This window comes from Portunus trituberculatus, chromosome 9 (genome assembly GCF_017591435.1).
Source record: "Portunus trituberculatus isolate SZX2019 chromosome 9, ASM1759143v1, whole genome shotgun sequence".
Taxonomy (NCBI): Eukaryota; Metazoa; Arthropoda; class Malacostraca; order Decapoda; family Portunidae; genus Portunus; species Portunus trituberculatus.
Window position 1 is genome coordinate 255832 of NC_059263.1, and position 9702 is coordinate 265533.

At 41.4% G+C, this 9702-nt stretch overlaps 1 protein-coding gene across 1 annotated transcript; it reads left to right on the forward strand.

The window, feature by feature from the left end:
* Positions 1-3395: 3395 nt before the first annotated feature.
* On the forward strand, positions 3396-7988 carry LOC123501448 (serine/threonine-protein phosphatase 6 regulatory ankyrin repeat subunit C-like). Its single transcript, XM_045250277.1, has 6 exons — positions 3396-3429; positions 4095-4255; positions 5391-5595; positions 6585-6736; positions 7306-7506; positions 7890-7988. Exons 1-6 carry the CDS (start codon positions 3396-3398, stop codon positions 7986-7988), a joined length of 852 nt encoding a protein of 283 aa, XP_045106212.1.
* Positions 7989-9702: the final 1714 nt, after the last annotated feature.

A 9702-nucleotide genomic window follows, 5' to 3' on the forward strand; every position in this document is an offset into this window, starting at 1 on the left:
AAATAAAGTCAAATGAAGAACTGAGACATATACGTCAAAAATAACAAACAAACACGTAAATAAACAAATAAATGAATAAATAAATAAACAAAAACTCTAAAGTCACAAGCAGCGAGGGGACAGACACCGTTTAACCCTTTCAGTACTGGGACACATTTTCACTTTGAGATTTGTGTACAATTAGACCATTTTATTGACATTACGAGGGGTTTATGGAGATCAGAAGATTAATGGCCACAGTCTTCACTATTTTAACCCCTTCAGTACTGGGGCACATTTTCACCTTGAGATTTGTGTACGATTAGACCATTTTATTGACATTAAGAAGGGTCTATGGAGGTCAGATGATTAATGTCCACAGTCTTCACTATCTTAATCTCCCCACATGAGTTTCTGTATAAAATCACCAAATAGTAAGCAAAATGAATACTGTTAGATTATTTTGTACCATTTTATTGACATTACGAAGGGTTTATGGAGATCAGAATATTAATATCTTCACTATTATAATTCCCCCTACATGAATTTCTGTATAAAATCACCAAATAGTAAACAGAATGAATATGAAAACACGTCGTGATACTGAAGGGGTTTAAGTACAGGTGTGAGGGGAGCAATTTGTAATATTTGGCAGAGCCCTTTCTATCTTAATCCCCCTTGAGTTTCTGTATAAAATCACCAAACAGTAAGCAGAAAGAATATGAAGACACGTCGTGGCACTGAAGGGGTTTAAGTACAGGTGTGAAGGGAGCAATTTGTGGCGCGGACTATAAAGGTAATTAACTTCCGAGAAACACCTGGTGGTTGTCACATTTTCTTTACTCCACCACTCGCTCCCCTGCACGTCCCGGGAACTGCCGCGTCTCGTGTCAACAAAACATTAGGGTGGTTCTCTTGTGGCTGTACTCTTTTACCGTTCTGCATTTGTTTCGTTATATAATCTTTTTTTTCATATTTTATCTTCTTTTCGTTTTTTATTATTGTTTTTTTCTATTCATTCACTTTGTTTTTTTATTGAAGTTATGTGTTTATCTCCTTATCATCTCAGTATTATCTCATTATTTCATTCATTTATCAATTTTCATATTATCTAGTTATCTCGCTTTTATCATTATTAGTTTGTTATTCATTTCATTTCTCTCATTTGTTTCTTTTTCAAATATCATCTCCACATTTCACCTTATCTTTTCACTAACTATTTCATTTCATTTCATTTATTCATCTTTTTTTTTAATCAGAACTTAGTTTATCTTACCATTATATTGTTCATTTATTTTCCTTTCATTTCATCAATCTGTTCTTTAACTACCTATCTGGCTTACCTTTTGTTTCCACTCATCATTCGCTCACTGACAAGTTTCTTACAAATATCTATACTGCACAATCATCTCCTTACATTATCTAGTTCATGTCGCTTATTTCAGTACCTATTCATTTTATCTGTCTTTCCATATCATTTACATACTTTACCTTAATATTTTCTACTACACATTTATCATATTTCATAACTATTTCATTTATTCACTCACTTCACTTATTTCATTCCTACTTCATCTTTCCATCATATACAATCCAAACATTATACTCTCCATTTCACCAATTCATCCTTTACATAAGAGGGCAAATCTATCTGGCTTACCACCATTCACTCTCTGATAAGTTTCTTTACATCAATACTGCATGATTACCCAAAGCTCTGCGAAGTGTACCCGCTAAACATAATGTCAGTGTGGTCTGCATGAGTGGCTGTTGTATCTGGAAGTGTGTGCGCAGCGTGGTGGTACTGCTGTGAATAGTTATGCAGCTCAGTGCTTTCCTATATCCCCCCCCCCCTCCCCTAATCCTTTAAACGTCAATACCTTAAGTCTGAATTGTAACTTTTATCTTCAATTCTTGGACAGCATACTTGTTCTCCTTTACTTTTTGTTGTTGTTTTTAGTAAATTTATATTCCTTGGCTAGCAGTTATCAAAATTACCTCGATTTCAAATTACATCAGTTATTTTTTTCAGTTATTGGAGATCCCCACTAGTTACTCTCTTTTAGGTATTTTCTTTATTTTTTGTCGTTATTTGTTCAGTAAACGATATTCCTCAGCCACCAAACCCTAGCTACTAAAACGTTACTACCATGACTCTAAATTACATCTTTTTCCTTTTAATTCTTGTAAGGCATATTAACTATTTTTTTTTTTTTTTGTTAGTTAATTCACATTCCTCTGCACCAAACCCTATTTATTAAAAACGTAACTACCTTTATTCTACATTGCATCTTTTCCTTTCAATTCTTGGAGAGCACATCAGTTACTCTTTTTTTTCTATTTTCATTTATATATTCACTTTTTTATCTATTTACTTATTTATTTCTTTATTTTACTGCTGCTGGTGCTGTTGTTGTCCGTCTCATCAGCAAATCCATATTCCTTGGCTACCCTTCTCCCTAACTAACTTCATAACCTTATTTATTTATCTATTTTATTTTACTGCTGCTGGTGCTGTTGTTGTTTGCTTCATCAGTGAATCCATATTCTTTGTCTACCCTTCTCCCTAACTAACTGAATTACCGACTAGCCAACTGACAAAATAAATAAGTAACGTGTAAATATCTAATAAATCACACGTATTTTGTAGTAGCCATTTGACCTCTTCAGTACCAGGACACATTTCTCTATTCCTTCTGGTTACTCTCTCCTCTCATTTTTAACCCCTTCAGTACCATGACGCGTTTCTATATTCCTTCTGGTTACTATTTAGTGATTTTATACAACTTCAGAAACTCAGGCGGGAGAGGAGTTAAAATAGTGAAGACTGTGGCCATTAATCTTCTGAGCTCCACAGATTTTTCCCCAATATCGATCAAATTGGTCTAATTGTACACAAATTTGAAGGTGAAAATGTGTCCCAGTACTGGAGGGATTAAATAACAGAGGCACTACATTAACTACACTTAATTCATTGCTATTTGCTTATCCAGTGTACAAACGTAACTTAAACATCAATTTTGCATAGCTGTTTTATTCACTGGCGTACATAATAATCTCTCTCTCTCTCTCTCTCTCTCTCTCTCTCTCTCTCTCTCTCTCTCTCTCTCTCTCTCTCTCTCTCTACAGCCGCCATTAGCTCTCCTGACCCGAAGAGAGACGAAGACGACGAAGACACACACACAACCAGTCACAATCCGGAAGAACCTGAAGAGAATGACCAAGAGAAGGAAGAGAAGGAGGAGCAGGAGGAGGAGCAGGAGGAGGAGCAGCAGGAGGAGCAGGAGGTCAAGGGTGCGCAAGAGGAAGGTCAGGGTCAAGAGGAGGAAGGAAAGGAGAGTGACTTGAGAGGGGAGAGCAGAGGAGGGGAGAGCAGAAGGGACAGCACAGCGTCAGTGAGGTCCGAGTTCCCAGGAATGTGGACTGATGATGGGAAGTATTTGGCTGAAGGTGAGTGGTCAGAGAGAGAGAGAGAGAGAGAGAGAGAGAGAGAGAGAGAGAGAGAGAGAGAGAGTAGTTTTCTATTTGTTTTTCAGTCTTTTTTTTTCCTCGTTTTCTTTAGTAAGGTAATGAATTAATCTCTCTCTCTCTCTCTCTCTCTCTCTCTCTCTCTCTCTCTCTCTCTCTCTCTCTCTCTAGTACCCTGTAATTTTTCGCTGTTCCATCACCTTAATTATACATTCATGCACACACGCACGCACGCACACACACACACACACACACACACACACACACACACACACACACACACACACACACACACACACACACACACACACACACACACACACACACACACGTAATAATGTGCATACTTCCCACATTCTCTCTCTCTCTCTCTCTCTCTCTCTCTCTCTCTCTCTCTCTCTCTCTCTCTCTCTCTCTCTCTCTCTCTCTCCGTCATGATACACAATTTAATCATTTACTCTCTCCATACCTCCTCCCGTCTCGTTCATTCCTCATCTCTCTCTCTCTCTCTCTCTCTCTCTCTCTCTCTCTCTCTCTCTCTCTCTCTCTCTCTGCTACTAAATCTTAACCAATCATTCAGTCAATTAATCACAACCAAACAACTAATTCACCACTCACTCATTCTCTGTGTGTGTGTGTCCCGCCAGCCCTGGGAGACGCCCTAATCAAGAGCCTATCAGACGTGAACGAAGCCCGCCCCAAGGATCCCATCTCCTACCTGGCCTGCTGCCTCTACTCCTACAGGTACAACAACAACATAGGCACCAGGACCCTCCCCGGTGACAAGAACGACAAGAATGCAAGCCAGGTGAGAGAGAGAGAGAGAGAGAGAGAGAGAGAGAGAGAGAGAGAGAGAGAGAGAGAGAGAGAGAGAGAGAGAGAGAGAGAGAGAGAGAGAGAGAGAGAGAGAGAGAGAGAGAGAGAGAGAGTTGGATAGTTAGATTATGTTTAGGTGGTTTAATAAGTTATGAATGACAATAGTAGTAGTAGTAGTAGTAGTAGTAGTAGTAGTAGTAGTAGTAGTAGTAGTAGTAGTAGCAGTAGCAGTAGCAGTAGCAGTAATAACAATAACAACAAAACAACAATGATATTAATAATAATAATAACAACAATAATAATAATAATAATAATAATAATAATAATAATAATAATAATAATAATAATAATAATAATAATAATAACAACAACAATAACCACCACCACCACCACCACCACCACGACCATGACAGCAGCAGCAGGGGGTAATCAAGAGTGGCACCTCGGACTCCACTGGGTCAGGCCACTCTAGCATCGCCATGAAGACAGCGGTGGAGAGCACAGGAGGGGGAGACGCCGGACACTCGCCACAGAAAAGGGTACGTGTGTTGAGTGTAGGACAGAAACAAGACAAAGGTAACGTGATACAGTGTTATAGGCGTGTAAGGACTGGTTTATGTGAAGGGTTGGGGACACTGACCACAATAAAGGCTACGTGTGTTGTGAGTGAAGGACAGAAACAAGATGAAGGTAATGTATAAGGTGAGCTAATGTGAAGGGTTAGTGTGTGCCAGGATGCGGAGGATGATAGGAGTGTGAAGGATAGTTTGTGTGGAGGGTTAAGGACACTGACCACAGAAGAGGGTAAGTGTGTTGTGAGTGTAGGACAGAAACAACCTGCTCCTACACTTCCACTCATTCCTCTTCCTTCTAATCCTTCCTCCTTAACCTCCTCCTCCACTTTCACTCATTCCTCTTCCTTCCAATCCTTCCTCCTTAACCTCCTCCTCCACTTCCACTCATTCCTCTTCCTTCTAATCCTTCCTCCTTAACCTCCTCCTCCACTTCCACTCATTCCTCTTCCTTCTAATCCTTCCTTTTTAACCTCCTTCTCCACCTCCATTTATGCCTGTATCTCAAGACTACCTCCTACAAATTCTAAAACCCTCCTTCATCGCCTTCTACAGGACAGAAACGGCCAGAGCGTCCTACACTTCGCAGCAGGCAGGCCACACGGTAGACCAGCCTTCTATCGTCTGCTGGAGGAGGCTGGGTGCTCACTAGCGGATAGGGACCACCAGTACCAGACCCCGCGGGATGTGGCGATGCAGGCGGGGCTGATGGAGAACGTGGCGGCCATTGATAAGTGGGTGGTGAACCTGGCTGTGACCGGTGAGTGCTGAGGGAGAGGGAGTGAGAGGAGGAAGGGTATGTAGATGGGGCGTGAGGGGCAAGTTATGTGTGTGGTGAGTCAGTCTACCAATTCAAGACATTTATCCCTTTCTTTTGGTAAACTCTCTCTCTTTTTCGGACCTGCTCGGGAACTGACATCCAAGTGGGCCTTTTTGTTTCATCGTTTTTGCTTCCCTTGGCCAGCTTTCTCCTCTTACATAAAAAGAAAAAAATCTTCGTTATTTGGGTGTTGAGGTGTGTGTGTGTGTGTGTGTGTGTGTGTGTGTGTGTGTGTGTGTGTGTGTGTGTGTGTGTGTGTGTGTGTGTGTGTGTGTGTGTGTGTGTGTGTGTGTGTGTGTGTGTGTGTGTGATGTGGGGTGAGAGAGAGAGAGAGAGAACTGGGGACGAAGGAATGAGAGGGAGAATGTAATGGAAAAATGGGGAGTGAAGTTATGTGGGAGAAGTTACGTGGAAGTTATGTGGGGAAGGGAATGAGTCCAGCACTTCGTTAGTCAGTTAGTCAGTCAATCAGTTAATTAACCAACCAATCTGATTTGACAGTACTAACCAGAGACTAACACCTTCAGCTGGCCTTTTTACACCAGCCAGCTTACTGCCCTTTCTCACAACCTCTCTTACGTAGAAAATAAATAAATAAACAATCAATACACCCGCATCAATCAACCCCATCAATCACTCCTTAACCCCTTCAATACTGGGACACATTTTTACCTTGAGATTTGTGTACGATCAGACCTTTTTATTGACATTAGCAAGGGCATATAGAGGTCAGAAGATTAATGGTCACAGTCTTCACTATCTTAATCCCTCACATAAGTTTCTGAAGCTGTATAAAATTACCAGATAGTAAGCACAATGAATATGGTACTCAAGGGGTTAACCATCTAACACACTGAACCAAGCACAAGAGACCCAATGTGCTGGTGAGATCAATGAAAGCCGTAACACCTGTACCGCTCCTTCACCAGGTAATGTGGCAGAGCTGCGTCAGTTGGTGCTGGGCGGGTATGACCAGATGTTCGAGGTGACTGACTCCGCAGGACGCAATTTGATGGAGATAGCCCACCTTTATGGCCAGGAGAGAATAGTCCACTTCCTGACGGAGGCCATGAACTTCCTGGTGAGAGGCACTGAAGGAGGGAGAGATGGAAGGGAGAATGAGTAATGAAAAAGGGAGAGAAAGAAGAGAGACAGTATTGAAGGAGGGAGAGGTAGAAGAGAGACTAAATGATGGAGAAGGAAGTAGAAGAGACTGAGTGATGAAGGAGGCGGAGGTAGAAGAGAGAGAAAAGAGAAGTAGAAGAGACTGAGTGATAGAGAAGGGAAAAGTAGAAAAGATTGAGTAATGAAGGAGGAAGAGGTAAAAGAGACTGAGTAGTGAAGGAGGCAGAGGTAGAAGAGAGAATAGATGATGGAGAAGGTAGATAGAACAGAGAATGAACAATAGAGAAGGGAGAGATAGAAGAAAGAATGATTAATGGAGAAAGAAGATATAGAAGACACGAGTAATAAAGGTTTAAGTAGAAGAGAGAGCACTGAGTAATGAAGAAGAGAGAAGTAGAAGAGAGAATAAATCAATGAACCACTAACAGAACCACTCCCTTCAAATCCTCCTTCAATGAACCACTAATAACCCTTCTACCTTTCAACACACTCCCTTCCTAACCCCACCGTCTGCGCCTCCTACAGGACAAGAGGGACTGGCTACACAAGGCCATACGTGTGGGGTCCCTGCCGCACGTAGAGTACATAGCGGACACAGAGGACGTGGCTGTAGCTAAGGACACTAAGGGCAGGACCTCTCTCCATCTGGCAACACTGTGTGAAGAGACGGAGATCATGCAGTTCTTGGCCATTCAGTACCCGATCCTTCTCATGATGGGCGATAATGTGAGTACTTGTCTTGTATGTGGTGAGATAGATAAATAGATAGATAGATAGATAAATAAATAGATAGGGTAACTCTTCTCTCTTCTTCTCTTCTTATGTGAGGGATTAAAATAGTGAAGACTGGCCATTAATCTTCTGACCTTCCTAATGTCAATAAAATGGTCTAATTGTACACATGAGATAGGTAAACAGAAAGATAGATAAATAGACAAATAGATACGGTGACTCTTCTCATGATAGGGCATATTGCGAGGAGCCACAAAAAGTATCCCCTTTAGCCCAGAAATCCCCGTGAAAAACCTATATGCAGCCCTCTAGTCTCTGCCATGCCCCAAGAAAGATAAAAAGGTTACAAGCCCTCTTCCACTGACCCCTCCTCCCAGCCACACCCTCCCCCTCTGGTCACTCCTTCATTACACAACCTTGCCACTAAATTATATACTGCATTTCTGAGGATCCTGGACAGCTATGTGGGCGAGTAATCGACTGTGTGTGTGTGTGTGTGTGTGTGTGTGTGTGTGTGTGTGTGTGTGTGTGTGTGTGTGTGTGTGTGTGTGTGTGTGTGTGATTATTCCCGCATGTCCACTAGTTTGAATAGGATCTAGTTGAAGTGACACGGGTTTTTAAGGATGTATTTTTACGCTCTTAGTAATATTTGGACACATTATTAACAGCAAAAACACTCAAATCACTCTTTTTAACAATCGGAGAGTGGTAAGAGAGTAAAGAATTTATGTGTGTGTGTGTGTGTGTGTGTGTGTGTGTGTGTGTGTGTGTGTGTGTGTGTGTGTGTGTGTGTGTGTGTGTGTGTGTGAGTCTGATAGTGAGAAACAGCCAAGTGGTACAAATGAAAGATGAAGATGGTGAAAACAAGTAAAGGAATCAATGAGAGAATTATACACACTGATGATGATGATGATGACACAAGGGCGGGGGGCGTGTGTGTGTGTTACAGCTGGAGCGCACGCCTCTACACTATGCCATGGCGGTGGAGGGCGTGGACCGTGTTGCGAAGGTGCTGGTGCAGGCGGGCGCACGGCGAGCAATGCGTGACCTGGTGAGCCATTACACATCCCACCACGAGTGTCACTGTAGGGTCACTGTAAGGTCATTGGTCACTACTATGCTGCAACACCTTTACTGTAACCTTACCCGCCTTCCAATCATTATTTTTTTTTCTATTAATTATTCTTTCATCCTATCACTCTCTTCCATCCTTCTCCCCATTATTATTTATTCTTTTCTATCGTTCATTTTATCACTCTTCCATTTGCCTTCCAATCATTATCATCATTTGTTTTTCACCAGTTATTCTTTCATCCTATCACTCTCTCTCATTCGTCTCTCCTTACATTATTATTTGTTTTTTATCATTCATTCATTCACTCGATCATCCTGCCACTCTCTCCTATTCGTCTTCTCTAATATTATCACTATCACCACTTTTTATCAATCATTCTATCCTCCTATTCTCCCCATTTCCCTTACATGTCTCCCTCGTTTCCTTTTTTTACCCATACATCCTCCCATACCTGCCTATTCACCTCCCTTCCCCTATCTATCTTCTCCTTAGTCCCCATATCTGCTCTCTCCCTCAGCTCCTCAACCCATCCTCCCATACATGTCTATTCACCTCCCTTCCCTTATTTATCTTCCCCCTAGTCCCCATACCTACTCCCTCCCTCAGCTCTCCATACAAAACTCGCCCTATCTCACATTATCATTATTATTACTCTCACTAAGCTATCAAATAATTCATTCTTCTCCTATTACGTCACGTCACACTCTCCTCTTCTTCCTCCTCCTCCTCCTCCACACTTCGTCAACACAGCACTTATCTAAACCAAATGGTCCGATTTAAATGCTATATAAATATTTCTTCTTCACCAGTTCTCACCAAATATTTTCCTTAAACTTACCTGTTATCTTCCAGCCTCTTTCAATATCACTGCCTGTTCTCCCTCCCCCTTCCTGCTTTCACTACGTCAGACCACCGCCAAACTATCTAAACAACCCAATTAAACTCCCCTTAACGCTCGCTTCATAACACTGACAGTTCATCATCTTTTCTTATGTGTTTTCCTAATGTGTATTATTGTGTTTCAACTAAATACCTTAAATCAAATGTATATATCTACTAAACTTGTTAAAAAAACACTTACCTAAATGAACGAAAGTGTGTGTGTGTGTGTGTGT

Excerpts from the sequence above, each read along its gene's own strand:
- LOC123501448 (XM_045250277.1), top strand. The coding sequence starts at position 3,396 with ATGTGGACTGATGATGGGAAGTATTTGGCTGAAG. Across the intron at positions 4,256-5,390 it reads ACGACAAGAATGCAAGCCAG|GACAGAAACGGCCAGAGCGT; the intron begins GTGAGAGAGAGA and ends CGCCTTCTACAG. Across the intron at positions 6,737-7,305 it reads CGGAGGCCATGAACTTCCTG|GACAAGAGGGACTGGCTACA; the intron begins GTGAGAGGCACT and ends CGCCTCCTACAG.